The 16,190-nt window shown below is 53.6% G+C and overlaps 1 protein-coding gene across 1 annotated transcript; it reads left to right on the plus strand.

Moving 5' to 3' along the window:
- The first annotated feature begins 73 nt into the window (after positions 1-73).
- Positions 74-16,109, plus strand: DCST1 (DC-STAMP domain containing 1). The gene is made up of 16 exons (XM_004002570.4): positions 74-131; positions 472-597; positions 666-740; positions 5,403-5,531; positions 5,882-6,021; positions 6,752-6,965; positions 7,052-7,195; positions 7,852-7,973; positions 8,331-8,488; positions 10,524-10,623; positions 10,750-10,845; positions 10,987-11,113; positions 11,722-11,838; positions 12,330-12,472; positions 12,587-12,700; positions 15,503-16,109. The coding sequence occupies exons 1-16, from the start codon at positions 74-76 to the stop codon at positions 15,752-15,754; spliced, it is 2,115 nt and encodes a 704-aa protein (XP_004002619.3). The 3' UTR covers positions 15,755-16,109.
- The last annotated feature ends 81 nt before the right edge of the window (positions 16,110-16,190 follow it).

The raw sequence follows: 16,190 nt of genomic DNA on the forward strand, positions 1-16,190 counted from the left end.
AAGCTGAACCTCTGATCCAAAGATATCCTCGAGGAGCTTTCTGGAATGAGAGAGACTTCCCTATAGCAGACTCATGGCCATCAGACCTCATCAGAATGGAGCAAAAGGGCAAAGGAAACTACCCCACACCAGTGAGTCAGTCACCAGAGACCCTGACCCTTCCCAGTGACTTCCAGCAACTCCTGGCCCCTACTCCTCTCACCCAGTCTCTCCTCCAGGACTCCTGCCCCTTCCCCCACTTTGGGGGCCCCCAGCCTCCACCCCTCTCATCCAGCACCCTCTGCTGGCCTAGCCCTTTCTTCTTCCCTCCCTCGTGTCTGCCTCACTTCCCCAGGGTCCCTTGCATTCTGGCCACCCTCATCCAGGTTCCCCCAGCCTCCATCTCTCTGCCACCCCTAATCCTAATGAACCATGTCCCAGCCAGAAGAGTGGTATGTTGGCCCTGCTGGGCTAAACCGTTTGACCCCTCAGCGGTGCAGGGGTTCCTGAACTGGGGGCTGCCCAGATCCTGTAACCAATTCCTCTGGCGCCAGCCGGGTGAGTTTCCCATCAGCGCTTTCCTGCTGGGGGCAGGCACCGGAGGGCTCCTGGCCATAGGTGAGTACAGAGCAGAGGTCAGAGGTGGGGCGCATCTTTTGACCTTTGGCTGAACCCTGTATCTTCAGGTCTCTTTCAGCTTCTGGTGAACCCTATGAACATCTATGAAGATCAGAAGATGGTGACGTTATACAGCTTGGTGGGTTAGTGCTGGGCTAAGAGCGGGGATGCAGTACAGCCTTGGGTGCCCAGGAAGGAATCTCCTCTTGTTTCTTCTGTTCCCAAGTGTCCCTTGTAATTTCAGCCTCATCTTGGGCTTTGAGGGGAGATGAGAGGGAAGAGCTCCCAGTCTACAGAAGACACAGTCCTTGCCCGCAAGAGTCTCCCCAGTCTGAGGGACTCCCTATTAACCCCTATGTGTGTGATCAGTCATGTCCGACTCTTCATAACCCCACAGACTGTAGCCTGCCAGGCTTCTCTGTCCATGGGATTCACCAGGCAAGAATACTGGAGTGGGTTGCCATTTTCTCCTCCAGAGATTAGCCCCCATGATAAACCCCAAAACCATTTATAATCCCCGTCTCTCCTGACCTCTCTGATCTTGCTTCCTCCTGCTTCTGATAAATTCAATTCATTCATTCACTCATTCATTTAGCACTAACTGAGCACCTGCTGGGGATTCATTCAGCAGTGAACAAGGTTGACAAGCACTCAGCTCACTTTTTACATTTTAGTCCCCTAGAGTTTATAATATATAGAACATGCATTACATACACATACACGCATCATGGCGTATAGTGCATACATGTGTGTCTGTGTATGTATGTGCAGTGACTGCTATACATTTATAATGATTTCTTTTTTAATTGACATATAGTTGATGTACAATATTATGTTAATTTCAGGTGTACGATATAGTGATTTGACACTTGCATACATTATGAAATGATCACCACAATAAGTCTAAGAACCATTTTTCCCTGTCCAAAGTTTTTACAATATTTTTGAACATGTTGCTTTTAATTTAAGTACAGTTAATTTGAAATGTTATATTAGTTTCAGGTGTACAACATTTTGACTCAGTATCCTCATAGATTATACTCCATTTAATGTTATTATAAAATATTGGCCATATTTCCTATTGACCAAATTCCTTGTTATCTATCTCTGACTTATTTATTATATAACTGGAGGCTTGTACCTCTTAATTCTTTTTAACTATTCCCCACCACACACCCAGTTTTTTCAGTTTACATTCTCTTTCAAGTTTACATTCTAGTGGAAAGAGTTAGACAATAAATGAAGAAATAACAAGAGCATTTTGGATGGTTACAAGTGGTATGAAAATCGTAAACCAGGGGGATGTGATAGAAAGGGACTGGGAGGTAGCTGGGGAGTAGTCAGGGAAGGCTTCTTAGAGAAGGTGACACGTGAAGAGAGGCCTTGCATCAAGATGCGTTGAGCCACAGGAGCAGAAAACCCACCTATAAGTGGTTTAACCATAGAGGAAATTGATCATCTCATTTAACAAGTTTCAAGGTACAATAGTTTTGGAATTTGGATAATTTGGCAGCTCAGTAAACCCACCAAGGACCAAGCTTCCTTTTGACTTTTTTCTCTGCCATTTTTGGCCTGTAGATCATCCCTCTTCAGGTCACAAAATGGCTGCAGCAAATCCAGACGCCACGTCCCCACGTGACAATCTCAAAAGCCGAGCGCATTCCTTCCCCGCGTCTCCTATGAGAACAAAGAGCTTCCTGTAACCCCCTGGCCGACTTCCCCCACACCTCTTTGGTCCGAACTGCAGCACGTGTCCTTTCTAACCGTCTCCCAGGCAAGGGACACGGGCGCGGCATCATCCTGAGCTCACGGAATCAACCGCCTCGATGCGGCTCCAACAGGAAACTTCTTTCTCTCTGACCACTGTTTTCCAACGTTTCTCCCCACTGATGACCTCTCACACAGACCCTTAGCTTTCTGGTGATTTAAATCTAGAAGATCCAGTCTTGCTTCAGTAATTATGACTATTTTCGGGGCTTAAAAGGTCCAGTCCAGTCCATTCTACGTCAAAGATTTCAATCTCACGTCGTTCTCAAACATCTTCCCTGCTGACCACGCCCTTGCCCCGAAGCACAGACTTGATCCGTGGAGTGGGGTCCTGCAGCGGACAACAGGCACAGCCTGCTCACTCACTTTTTTTCTCCACTTCCTTCCCTTTCTGGCTCTTCTGATGTCAGAAAGGGGATTAGAAGAATTAGAGGAAAAGGGACAAAAGTCTGAAGTCATCGATACTGTTAGAATTCCCCCGCCTCTGTGCAGCACTCCCTCACACCCCGGTCGTCTCAGGGGGCCCTGTTCATGGTCTGGCTGGAGGCTCTGTGTGGACAGCGCTGGGCCCAGTTTCCTGCTGAGGGCGGTTCTCTTTGACTGACCTTGAACGAAGCTCCCTGTAGTTCCTACAGGGCACCTGCAGACTCTTATTTTCGGATGCCTCCTCCTAAACAGGCAGCCCTCGGAGATGGGACCCACACAGATGGCTTTGAGGCCTGCTGCCCTCTCTATTTCCCAGGTGGCGCTAGTGGTAAAGAACACACTTGTCAACGCAGGAGAGTAGCAGTTTCGATCCCTGGGTTGGGAAGATTCCCTAGAGGAGGGCATGGCAACCTATTCCAGTATTCATGCCTGCAGAATACCATGGACAGAGGAGCCTGGCGGGGTACAGTCCATGGGGTCGCAAAGAGTCTGGATGACGGAGGCGACTTAACATGCCCTCTATATGTATGCTTGTCCCAAAGAAAACGTCCTTGCCCTCCCAAACGGGGAACACAGGCCCCCTTGAAGTCGGCCCTCCCCTGTCATGATGAGAAATACCATGCTCCGTGTGCCTGCTCCCCCTGTACTCCTGGGAGGCCCTGCTGGCCTCGTCTGTGAACGCTCCTCCCTTTCTCTGCTCTGGGTCAGCCCTGGGGTGGCCCTGCCAGGCTCTGCAGCTCAGTGGGTGTCCAGTTGGGAGGGGTCAGCCGGGTTCCCCTTCTTGCAACACCAGCCTCAGAAGGGTGCTCTTGGAGTCTGTCACTTGCCATGGGGAAGTGAACACCCGTCCTCCCCACAGCCTCTCCTCCTATGTCTGCCTGCTCTAACCACTTCCCTCTACTTCCAGATAATTCCGATTTCTGGCCCTGTCTTTGTCTAGGCTGGTTGGGGTAGAGGGCTGAGACACCACTTTTGCTCTTTGGGGAGTGCCCAGATAGCAAACTCCATGAGGCTCTCTTTAGAAGGTAGAGCAGCCCTCGGTCAACAATCACCCTCAGAAAGTAGGGCAACTATTTGTCAACTATCGTCCTCAGCTTGAGCCTTGGCCAAAAGGCCAAGACCACAGAATCACCTCCCTTTCAATGTCCTGCTATAGCATGCTTGGGTTAGATGGATCCAAATTTACCCCCAGGGCCAGGGTAGGGACAGGCCATTGCCCTGGAACAAAACCCAAGTTGTGTTAGCAAGGAAGAAGGGAGAACAAACCATGAGGTGGCACTGACAGGGTTTGCAGCAAACCTGTATGGCAAGGTAGAGCCGCCAGGTGAAGACCAGGGGAGGAGAGCTCCTGGCACGGGAACGGCCGGGCCAAGACCTGGGAGGACGCGCGAGCTTGGCAAGTTCCAGAAACAGCAACACGGCCAGTGTGGGCGGACGTGGTGGGCGAGGGGCTGAATAGGATGAGATCACCTCAGAAGGTGGGAAGGGGCCAGATCACGAGAGTCTGGTGATCGTGTTAGAGGAGTCCGGATTTGATCCCAAGCAAAGATGGGAAGTCATTGCATGGTTTCAAGCAGAGCAGGGACCATAATCCGAGATTTTTGTTTCTGTAAGATCACTCTGGCTGCCTAAAGAAAATTGATATCTAGGTTAGCAAGAGAGGAAGTAAGGGACGAGGCGGCTCCCATGAGAGACGCTGGGGACTTCGTGAGGGCAGAGCAGATGGAGAGAAGGGTACGGACTAGGGATCTGCCTTGGCCATCTTTGGGAGAACACTCCATCCACACAGGAGTCTTCTGGGTTCTCTGACCAGTTTATGCTACTCCTTTGGCTTGGAATGCCTCACAACACTGACTCATTGCCCAGGCCCAGCTGTCACATCGCCGCCTTTGTCCAGCCTTCCCAGCCCCACCCCTCCCCACAGCAGTGCCCGCTCCCTCCCGGGCTCCCACAGCTCTCCATAAGCGCCTCCCTGGGCACTTAGCACTCGGTGTTGCAGTCATCTGTTTACCCGTCTGTCTCTCTCCCTGGATTATGAGCTTCAAGGAGCTCACTGTCTCCCTGCAGAGACCACAGGGAGACACATGTGGAGCTGCTAAAACACACCAGGAGGTACATGACTAAAGGCTAAAATTAGGGACGGAGCTGTAGGTGTCAGAGAGCAGGGGATATCGGGGTGGCTGTGACCTCTCTTCCGACTCCTCTGAGCACCAATGCCTGTTTCCAGAATTCACCTCTTGCTCTCTCTGCCCCCTCAGTACCTAGGGTACCTGTGAGTCCAGCCTGGAAAGGGAAAGTGCTGGCCCCTTTCCCTAACACAAACACACACACTCGTATATACGCACCAAGTCAATCACTGACCCTGGCTTTTCAATCTCTGGTCTCCTCTCCAAGCCCTTCCAGAGGCTGGCACACAGTCGAACTCTATAAATGGCTGTTTGATGGATGAATGCATGAGTGGCCTGAAGGCCTATCAGAGCCAGAGTGAATGGGACAAGGGCAGTACGGTGATGGTTCTAGAAAGGAGTTGTGGGAGGTGGGTGCTCTGCTAAACTTGGTGGGAGAGGCAGCTTCCTTACTCTGCCTCACCACTTGCTCGGCTCTCCTGATAGGCTTGGGGGTCGTAGGCTGGGGGACCTCGCCTCACATTCGCTGTGCCAGCCTTCTGCTAATACCCAAGATGCTGGGCAAAGAGGGCAGGCTCTTTGTACTGGGATATGCCTTGGCCGCCATCTATGAGGGTAAGTGTATTCCCCTGGGTACCAGTTAGTGACCCTGAAGCAGTGACTCTGGGTGGGCTATCCATTGAGAGCCAGGCTTGGTGAAGAACAAAGAGCGGGGGGTCTAATCCCAGCTGTTCTGACTTGTGTGTCCCCTGAGAGAGTTCCTCTCAGTGTCTGAGCCTCTTTCATTTACAAAAGGAAAAAAAAAAAATCAGCGGTTGAATGAGATGACCTCTCACCAGCTTCTGGGCCCCATCAATGTACAGTTCTAGAAGGTGGTCACCACCCGCAGAGTGGGAGCTCGGGATGGGCTGGAGAAAGTTAATTGGCTCTAGAGGGAGGTAATCTACCAGGGCATCTTCCCCCAGGACCAGTGGCCAACCTGCGACACAACCTCAACGAGGTGATAGCATCGCTCGGCTGCACCGTGGAGCTGCAGATCAACAGCACCCGCACAGCTTGGCGTGTCTCCACAGCCCCTCTGCGGGCAGTGCTCAAGGACCTGCTGGTCAGGACCCTACACCGGCAGGGTCTAGGGGTCCCTCTCCCCACAGGGCCTAGATGACCTGAGCTGAGAGCTGGGATCCTGGACATATAGTTTCACAACAGGGCCAGTGGTACTGGCATTTGGGCAGAACTGTTCCCAAACATTGCCCTGGTCTTCTGGGCACCAAATGGCAGAAGAGCTCCTACCCCCTGGCCCCTGGGGCATATCCCACACGCATTCCCAAACACCCAAGTAGGTAGTGCTCTGGGCGGCTGAGCTAGGATGGCAGGAAACTGGGGGCCCTGGCCTTGAGGAATTGGGAAACTCTGAGGGTCAGGGGATGAGGGAATAGGGTACTGGAAAACTGAAGATTGGGGTCTGGAAAAGTTGGAAAGTTGAGGAGCTGGGGACACAAGGACCTCGGGGCTTCAGAGTTGGGAATGCAGATGGCACAGTGGCCTGAGTAGCAATGAGGGGTAAAGTCAAGGACCTGGGGAACCTTCCTCGACTAGCAAGGATCTGGAATGGGAGGCCTTGGGAGGAGCTGGGAGCCTGGGAGGTGAGTGGAACAGTGGCACCTGGGGAGGGGAGAGGGCTCCAAAGGACTACAAACAGTGGAGAAACTAAGCTGAGAGCCCATCTCCAGGACTCGGCTCCTTATAGCTGGAGGTAAGAGCCCGAGGCTGGGCTGCTGTCGGGCACAGAAGCTCCAAGTTGCCATGCCTGACTCCTTTCCTGCCTCCAACCCCAGAGCAGCAAAGAGTCGCTGAAAGCTGAGACCCAGAATATCACCAACTCTTTTGAGGAACTGGATGCCCAGGTGAACAGTGAGAGCGGATTCTCACCCAAGGATGCTGAGGGCTCAGAGACAGCCCCAGGTGAGGAGGCCCCCGCTGCCTCAGCCTTCAGACACCACCTCTCTACACAGAAGATGTATGAGCTGAAGACTAAACTGCGCTGCTCCCGTGAGCGAGGGTCCCTGGGCAGGGCAGGGGCCCGGGTGTCAGCTCAGGGGCTGGGGACCTCAGACCCCCGGTGGCCCTTCCTGCAGATGTGGTGAACGGGGCCATGTTCAGCTGCCGCCGCTGGTTTGACCAGAAGCATGGAGTGTGTATGCAGCGCATCTGGGTGCCCCTCCTCAACCACCTACTCTGCCTGCCCATGAAGTTCAAGTTCTTCTGCAGCATTGCCAAGGGTGAGCACACAGGCAGGAGGGTGGGGAGCACCAAGGCTAGGGATCTGAGTCCTGGGGGACCCTGGGAAGGTGTCGGGCAGGAATGCAGTCAGGAGGGGAGGCTTTGGGCTCTGAGGACACAGCATCCTTAGGGCCCAGCGCCTCCAGCTGACCAGATTTGTGACTCAGGTAAGTTCCTGCTTTGTCTCGTCATCTGAAAGATGGGCATCATGATAGTACTTATCCCATTAGGGGTCTTGAGGATTTAAGGAGATAATACATATAAAGCAACTAACAGAGCCAGCACACAGAGGAACTGCTCTGTTAAGTGTTGGCTATCAAATTAGTGTTTGGTACAGTTACGGACAGGTGAAAAAAATGGGGGGAAGAATTCAAGGGGAGTGAAGAAGGGAAAAACTCAAGGTGGTAGAAAGCCGTGGGCAGGGAGTTCTCTTTCAGTCCAGTTGTTAAGACTCCAACAGTTAGGACTCCGAGCTGTCACTGCCAAGAGCCAAGGTTCAATCCCTGGCCTCTGAACTAGGATTCCATAAGTCAAACCAAAAAATGAAAAGAAAGAAAGAAAGTCACGGGCAGAGAGACAAAAACAGGATCATGGAAAGGGAGCACTGGAGGCCGGGCACAGGGAGGCCCCCTGACCTGGCCCCACTGCCCAGCAGTGATGGAAGTTTGGTGCCGCAGTCGTATCCCAGTGGAAGGCAACTTTGGGCAGACCTATGACTCCCTCAACCAGTCTATTCATGGCCTGGAGGGGGAATTTTCAGCGACTATTAACCTCAAGGTAAGAGACGGGCAGTGTGAGGTGGGGGGAGGTAGGGAGTGGGAGGAGGAGGCCACAGGGCACAGGATGCGAGGACCCAGGAGAGGTGGCTGGCGAGGGAGGGGACGAGGTGGCGAGTGGTGAAGGCGCTGGTTGACGGGCGTGGGGAGGGTGTCCAGCCTGTGGGAAGGGCAGCCAGGTGTGAGAGGGTGTCAGCTCACAGAGCGGCAGAGGAGCAAGACGGCGTCAAGGAGGGTGGCGAACAGAAGGCAGAGCCCCCCTGAGGAGAGCACGAGGGAGCACCCCGGGGGGAGAAGCCACAGCCGGCCTGGGAAGCTGGGTCTGGGCCTCTGAGGCGGCGCCCGTGCCGTCCACCAGGAGGAGAGGCGGGCTGGGGTGCTGGGCCTCAACACGAGCTGGAAACACGTGAGCACCGAGGTGCGGGACTACGTGAGGCGCCAGGAGGCCCAGCTCGAGCGGACCCTGGGGCTGCTGCACGCGCTGCTCTCCTGCACCTTCCTGCTGGTCCTCCACGCGTGAGTCCTCAACCTCTGCCCGGAGCCCGGCCTACCGCCCGGCCGCACCCTGAGGGAGGGCCTAGGAATGGAGCTGCAGAGCCCTCCTCCGACTGAATCTGAACGCTCTTCGCCTTTGACTTTGCCTTTTTACAAAGCTGGGTTCGTTGTTTACACAAAGTTAAAGGAAATGTGGACATTTTGTCAAAAGAAACGTTACCCCATGTTCCCACCACCTTAAAAGGGCGACCGTCTTCATTTATCTACCTCCTTCCGGCCTTTATCCCAACGCTGACTTTTTTTTTTTTTTTTTAACTTTTAGCTTTGACTTTTGATTTTTTTTTCTTGCCCTTCATATTCCCCTTGGCTCTGACTTTGTGCCATTTTTATCGTCCAATTCTGCTTTCATTTTCTCCCGCCTGCTGTGTTGGCAGCTACTTTCCCTCCATTTGGACCAAAGTCCTCAACCCCACCCAGCCTGGCGTCCAGCTGGGCTGCCCTGGGCCTCACTCTGCTTCCCTGCCGACCTCTGGACCCTCTGTTTCCTGTCTCTAGCCCCACGTGCCTGAGATGGGCAGGGGCTTTCAGGGGCTCTTGCTCCTTCTGCCCCTGTCCGTGGGGCCTAGACTGCAAGTGAGTGTTTATGTGTATGTCGAGAGCCCCGTGGGAGGACAGAGATGAATGAGCCATAGTTCTGCCCTCAAGACGCTCATGGTTGAGGGGAGGTAGAAGAGGCGTCCACAAGACAGAGATGATTCAAAGGCTGTACGATGGACAGATATGGGAACTGAGGAAGTGCCGCTGAAAGGGCCATAACTGAGCTTCAAAAGGCTGCAGATGGGGAGCCACAGCCAAGAAGCGGGAAAGTATTCTCTTGGGTCAGGAATCCAGCATTTATGGGATGTGGCAGGCAGAGGCTGTGGTTGAGGACCCGGCATAGTCAGAACAGTCTGGAAATCCTTGCAGGAGGGCCCTGAACTGCCCCCCAGTGGCAAGGTTGCAGGCTGTACTGGAGCAGCCTGGAGGCAGGGAGGCCAAGGTGGGTCAGAGGTTAGGGAGCCAGGCTGGAACGGAGGTGGGGGTGGGGGGCGTGGCAGGAAGTTGGCCTGAAATGGAGGGAGGTGGGGGAAGGTGCAGAGCCAGCTTGCGGAGGGAAGGAAGGAGGTACAGAGTCAAAAGCCACTTCCAGGCTTTCAACCTGGGTGAGGTCACTCATTGAAGGGTCTGAGCTGGGGAGGGGCGGAGACCCGGCTCCGCAGGCCCAGACCCAGCAGTGGTAGGGCTCCCCACAAGGGGGCGCTCACAGTCTTTCTTTGCACTTACAGACATTTCTATCTGAAAGGCAAAGATGTGGATTTTTACAGGGTCCCAGAACCAATAGCATTGGAAATCCTGTTTCACAGTTTACAGAGCTTATTTAATGTACTTTTACAGTTTTAAACACATTTCCAACAATTAACATTTTTCCTCAGGAAACTGAAGCATTATGTGGGACTTTGAGAGACACACAGAAAAGCTACGTTTGCGTGTGCACACACACTCACACAGAAAACATCGCTTTACTCAGGGGTGTATCAGAGGAGAAGGGAAATGATGGCTGAAATGAGTTTTGCTTCAAGTGAGCTCCCAGGAGATCTTTTGAGGGCCCAGCCAAGAGGCCGGGGCGTGCGAGGTGGACGTGGGAGTCAGTGGATCGGGCGATTTCTGCATCCTTGAGGGATTTTCCTTGTCTCCCTCATTTGCTCCTAATGTTTCCTCTGCTTGATATTCTTCTTGAAAGTTCCATGCCTGGGAAGGCTTCCCCTAGACTCCCAGGCACACACATGCACTTACACACACCCCCCTCCTCTCCTCACCTCTGTTGTGTCTCAGCAGAATGTGTGTGCATGGTTTTCACTGGACTGTGGGGCTGCTGGAGGGCAGGGCAGGGCTTTCTTCTCCGAGGACATAGACGGTGCTTGGTGCATGCTGGGTGGTCGGCTGACTGACCACAGTAGGGAAGCCCGTGGTTGAGGGTGGGTAAACCTGGAGGCAATGGAGACACCCTCATCCACAGGTGCTTCTCCTACATGGACAGCTATAACGGGGACATTCGCTTCGACAACATCTATATCAGCACCTACTTCTGTCAGATCGATGAACGCAGGAAGAAGCTAGTGAGTGTGCGCAGCCTTGTCCAGGAGTGCCCTGTCCTGTTCCCTGGGTGGCTTCCTGCTCCAGGAGGGCAGAAGGGAAGAGGAGAGGGTGCTCAGTGTTTCTCACCATGGGGACATTTTTCCCAGGGCAAGCAGACGCTGCTGCCACTCCGCAAAGCCGAGAAGAAAACCGTCATCTTCCCCTGGGACCCCACGATCCAGGCCGCAGAAATGAGAAATGTGGTGAGGATGGCACGGAGGGCAGGACCCCAGATCCTACTAGAGGCAGGGATCTGAGGGGTGGAGGGCAGAGGGGGCTCAGAGGAGGCTCCAGGCCTGGACCAGTGGCACTGCCCAGCTCCGCCCCTCCTGCTCCCTGGCCAGTTAAGGGAGCTCGTGGAGACACTGCCCGTGCTGCTGCTGCTGCTGCTGCTCTGTGGCCTGGACTGGGCTCTCTACTCCATCTTCGACACTATCCGCCACCACTCCTTCGTGCAGTACTCCTTCCGCAGTGAGCCCAGCCCCCACTCCAGGCTCCAGGCCCAAGGAGACAACCCCCTGGAGAACTCCCACCCTTGTGCAGCCACCCCACCCCAATTCTTCCGATTTTAAAAAAGTTTATTATATTTGGCTGCTTAGGTCTTGGTTGTGGCTCATGGGCTTCTGTCTAGTTGTGGCGCAGGGCTTCCAGAGCACGGGCTTAGTAGCTGTGGCTCTCAGGCTTAGTTACTTCATGGCATGTGGGCACTTAGGTCCCCAACCAGGGATGGAACCCTGCACTGGAAGGCAGACTCTTAACCACTGGACCACAAAGGAAGTCCCCAGTTCTGTCATTTCCTTCTGCTTCTCAGCCCCTACCTGCCCACCTTAGGGTCAAATATCAGCCCTGCAACTTGACAGCTGTCACTGGGAGCCTCAGTTGCCACTCCCCTTTGTATCTGTCAAAAGGAGGCATTAGTAATCAGTGAAGGGATGGAAAGTCCTGTGCAGTTGAGAAGTATTGCTATACCTTGACCTCTCCCCTCCACCCAGTCTCCATCCTGCCCCATCTCCTTAACTCCAACTCTCTCCTGACTCCCCCACTCCCCACACACACCACGACCCCTATCCTGGCATCAGGCAGTCATAAACTGGAAGTGAAAGTTGGGGGAGACTCCATGCTTGCCCGGCTTCTTCGGAATACCATCGGAGCCCTGAACACCTCCTCCGAGATGGTGGTGGACTCAAACAACATGCGTGAGTGATGCTGAAAGTTTGGATCAGAGGAATTGAAGGCTGGGGGCCGGGGAGAGGAGGCAGGCAGGGTGTTTCCAAGACAAAGAATTAGGGGACTGGGCCTTGGCTATGGTGAAATGGGGGTCAGTGTGTTTGCATTAGAGAATCAGAGTAGGAAACATCAGGTCAAGCTTGAAGGATTGGAGGATGACAGGTTTGGGTCAGAGGAGTCCAGAGGGTCACCCACGGTCCCAGCCCTCTGGAGCAATGCCGTTCAGTAGAACTTTCTGCCATGATGGAAAATTTCTACATCTGTGCCATGTTGAACAAATAGCTTCCTGGGCCTAATGGCTACAATACTGACAACACAGCTCTGCAGGGTGAGGAGCAGGCAGGAAGATAACAGGGTAATCAGAGACCTAACCCACATCCCATGAACATGGGGAGTTCAATGCAGAGTTGCGGCCAGCCGGACTGGGCCATGCCCCTGACAGGCCTGGCTCCTCCCGCAGCCTGCCTGCCCCAGCCCGTGCCCCTGAGCACCAGGGCCTATTTGAAAGCAGCTCTACCGAGTGGCCTCCTAACATGCCTCTGCCTGCTCCAGGCTTTTGGCTACCGGCTCCGGAGGGTCATCGCAGCCTTCTACTTCCCCAAGGTGTGCCCCCAGCCTCTCCACCCTCAGGTGTGCACACACCAGCCTGCACCCAGCTCCCCATCAGCCCCACCTTGGGGGATGTCCTCCTCCTCTGTTCTGTCTCCTTGGCCCCAGCGAGAGAAGAAGCGGATCCTGTTCCTCTACAATGATCTCTTGAGGAAGAGAGCAGCCTTCACCCAGCTGAGGAGGGCTACCATCGTGAGGCGGGCAAGACAGCAGAGGGCTCCGGTAAGTCCAGGCCTGCACCTCTGGGTCTAGGAACTGGAGTGGAGGGGGGCATCTCCCCTTAGTCCATCCAGTCTCTACCAAGGTCCCAAGTCTACTGACACTCAGTGAGTTCTCATGGGATGCATGCAAAGGCCTTGGTCATCCAGTGCCTGGAGGTCAAGGCTGTGTCCATATCTGCACCCAGTATTCAGCCCAGCCTGAGATCCTAAGTGGACCATAGGGCTGTGATGTGCTTAGTCGCTCAGCCATGTCCGACTCTTTGCAACCCCATGGACTGTAACCTGCCAGGCTGCTCTATACATGGAATTCTCCAGGCAAGAATACTGGAATGGGTTGCCATGCCCTCCTCCAGGGGATCTTCCCAATCCAGGGATCAAATCCAGGTCTCCTCCATTGCAGGCGGATTCTTTACTATCTGAGCCACCAGGGAAGCCCAAGAATACTGGATTGGGTAAACTACCCCTCTCCAGGGAATTTTGCTGACCCAGGAATCGAACCGGGGTCTCCTGCATTGCAGGTGGATTCTTTACCAACTGAGCCACCTGGACCATAGGGAAGCAGGCAAAAAGGAGGAATCAGATTTGATCTAGTTGGGTCAAAGAAAAGCAAGACAGGTTCATCAGAAACAAGGGGCTCAAGAGAAAGCCACAGGTTCTTCTGAGAGGATTTCAGATTAGAAGTTCAGTGCAGTTCCAGCAGAGGGGTGGAGGGGTGTGGTGGGTGTGAGGAGGTGACACAGGTGAGGGGACTCGGTGGGCTGTGGGATCGGGGAGGCCTCATGAAGAGGCATGTGGTATACAGAAAGGGCACACTGTCAGCAGACCCAGGCTCCAGTCCACATGCCCTCAGTAAGCTTTGTAACCTTGGCCATGGTCTTCACTGGACCTCAGTTTTTCCCTCTGAAGAATGGGGAGATTGAACAAATCTATGAGGCCTGGTCACTAGAGATCAGTAATAGAGTGGTGGTCGGGTGAGGGTCTGGTGCCAGAGAGCTTATTTTTTTAATGTAAACAGGTCGTTTTTTAAAAAGGATATTTACTTGTTTGGCTGTGACAGGTCTTAGTTGCGGCATGCAGCATCTTGAGCTGCGGTGTGTGAACTCTCAGTTGCAGTGGTGGGATCTAGTTCCCTGACCAGGGATGGAACCCAGGCCTCCTGCATTCAGAGTCTTAGCCACTGGACCACTGGACCACTGTGACAATTGTGTGCTCTTGACCACTGACTTAAATGCTGAGCCTTGGTTTTTCCCTTCTGTAAAATGGACTTTACTACTCCATCTATTGTAGTAAGGATTAAATGAGTTTCATTTAATCACAGTGCAGGTACAGAGCAAGTTCTATATATGTGTTAGTTGTCATCGTGTGAAAATGATCACCTCTCCAAGCCATCAATTTTTTCAGCTGAAAAGAGATCTGCCTTACATAGTTATTGTTTGAATTGAATTAATTCACTTACAGTTTCTTGGTACGGGGCCCAATATCATTTAAAAACACAAGGAGCAGCCACTCTTATTTAATCAGCCCTAAAAAACTCATAAAAGTGACAGACCATGTTTGCTTACATTTTTCCTCCAGCTCCTGAAAGTGAAAGTGAAGTCACTCAGTCATGTCCGACTCTTTGCGATCCCATGGACTGTAGTCTGCCAGGCTTCTCTGTCCATGGGATTTTCCAGGCAAGAGTACTGGAGCGGGTTGCCATTTCCTTCTCCAGGGGATCTTCCTGACCCAGGGATCAAACCCAGGTCTCCTGCATTGCAGGCAGACACTTTACCCTCTGAGCCACCAGGGAAGCTCCTAGACCTCCCCCGCTCCCATGACATGCAGTAGAGGCTGGATGAATGTCTGATGAACATACTGATACTATGGGAGGAGGTGAGCTCCATGTCCTTCTAGTCCATCGTCTTGATCCAGATCTCCCAAGAAACTCACTCAAAATGAACATAAAGTGATTCCATGACCAGATCATGGAGTTAACTGGATTTTGATGGGCAGATGGAAATGTGAAGGGCATTCATTCCCAGTTGAGGAAGCAGAATGTGCAAGGATTCAGAGTCCAAAGGAAATGCCAACCAAGTGCCAGGGCTTGAAGTCTAAGGAGAAGCTGGCACAGAACATGTAAAATTCAGGGAGAGGTAAGCTGGAGCAGAGGCTAGAAAGGGACCAGACTGTGGAAGGCTCAGAAGGCCAAGGCCAGGAGTCCTGCCTTTGCTTGGCAGGCAGTGGGGGCCCTGGAGTTTCTTGAGCAAAGAGTGACCAGATAAGGTGGCCTGAGAATTCCTGGGAAACGTGTGGAGAGAGGCTGGGAGACAGAGGGAGCATAATGAGCCAGGCTTGTGATTTGGAATCAGGGTACCTGGATCCAGACAGGTTTTACTGTTCAGTCTGTGCCTTTGGGAAAGTCATTTAACATTTATGAGATTCAGCTTTCTCATCTGTAAAGTAGGAAAACACAGTAGTGATAGTCTTATCTGCCCTACTCGCTTCTCAGCCTCACGGTGAGAATCAAATAAGACGATTTACGATTTACGGGAGAGTACATGTGATGATGGTTGTTGCTATTACCGGCTGCATCTTCTGACTCTCCACCACGAAGTGAGGGAGGCTCTCCAGGACCGACTTCCATAGAACCCTTGCCCTCCAGGGCTCTTCTTTGCCAAATCCAGCTTCCTCCAACATATGGGCATAGTCAGGTTTTGAGACTTCAGATAAGAAGCGCTTCTCCAAAAAGAAGCGCTGCTCTCCAGCTCCCCATCTTTCTCGCCTGCTCCCCAACCGGCTCTAAACCCGCCTCGTCTCTCAACAGCGCCGCCATCTGGTTGACATCCTGCACCGCCGCTGCCCGCTCTTGCGCCCCTGGCTGCGCCGCCGATGCGTGGTGTGCCAAGCACCTGAGACGCCCGAGTCCTACTTGTGCCCTACACCGAACTGCGAGGCAGTGTACTGCCACTCGTGCTGGAATGACATGCGGCAGCGGTGCCCGGTCTGCACACCCCGCGAGGAGCTCTCCTCCTCCGCCTACAGCGACAGCAACGATGATGCTACCTACGCGGAGTGAAGGGGCGTCTTGCTCGCTCTCCCATCCGCTGCTTCCTGTTTAATAAAATCCTTTATACACTCCTGCTGCCCGCGCTTCTCAGGCGTCCGGTACCGGAGGGTGAGCTGGGCAGTCGGGAGAACCAGCCCACCTGATCCGGCAGAACCCGGCTGCGGTCGTGAGAACGGAGGGCAGTGAAGCTGCTACGAAGGCTTCCTGACCCAGGGCCGGGTGGAGGCGCGACTCTTAAGCCGGTCGGACCGGGCCTCGGCTCCCATCCTGCATAGCAGCCTGGAGTGGCTGTGCAGAGCCGGGTGAGCAGTGCGGCAGTCGCGGTCAAGGGCTGGATCCACACTTCTTCGGGACCCGGCGCACTGTGGGGGTGGAGCCTTTCCAGGGGCGGGGCTTCGGGGCGGGGCCGGGCTCTGGGCAAGGTGGGAGGAGCTTGGGAGGGGCC

This window comes from Ovis aries, chromosome 1 (genome assembly GCF_016772045.2).
Source record: "Ovis aries strain OAR_USU_Benz2616 breed Rambouillet chromosome 1, ARS-UI_Ramb_v3.0, whole genome shotgun sequence".
In the NCBI taxonomy this organism is placed as follows: domain Eukaryota; kingdom Metazoa; phylum Chordata; class Mammalia; order Artiodactyla; family Bovidae; genus Ovis; species Ovis aries.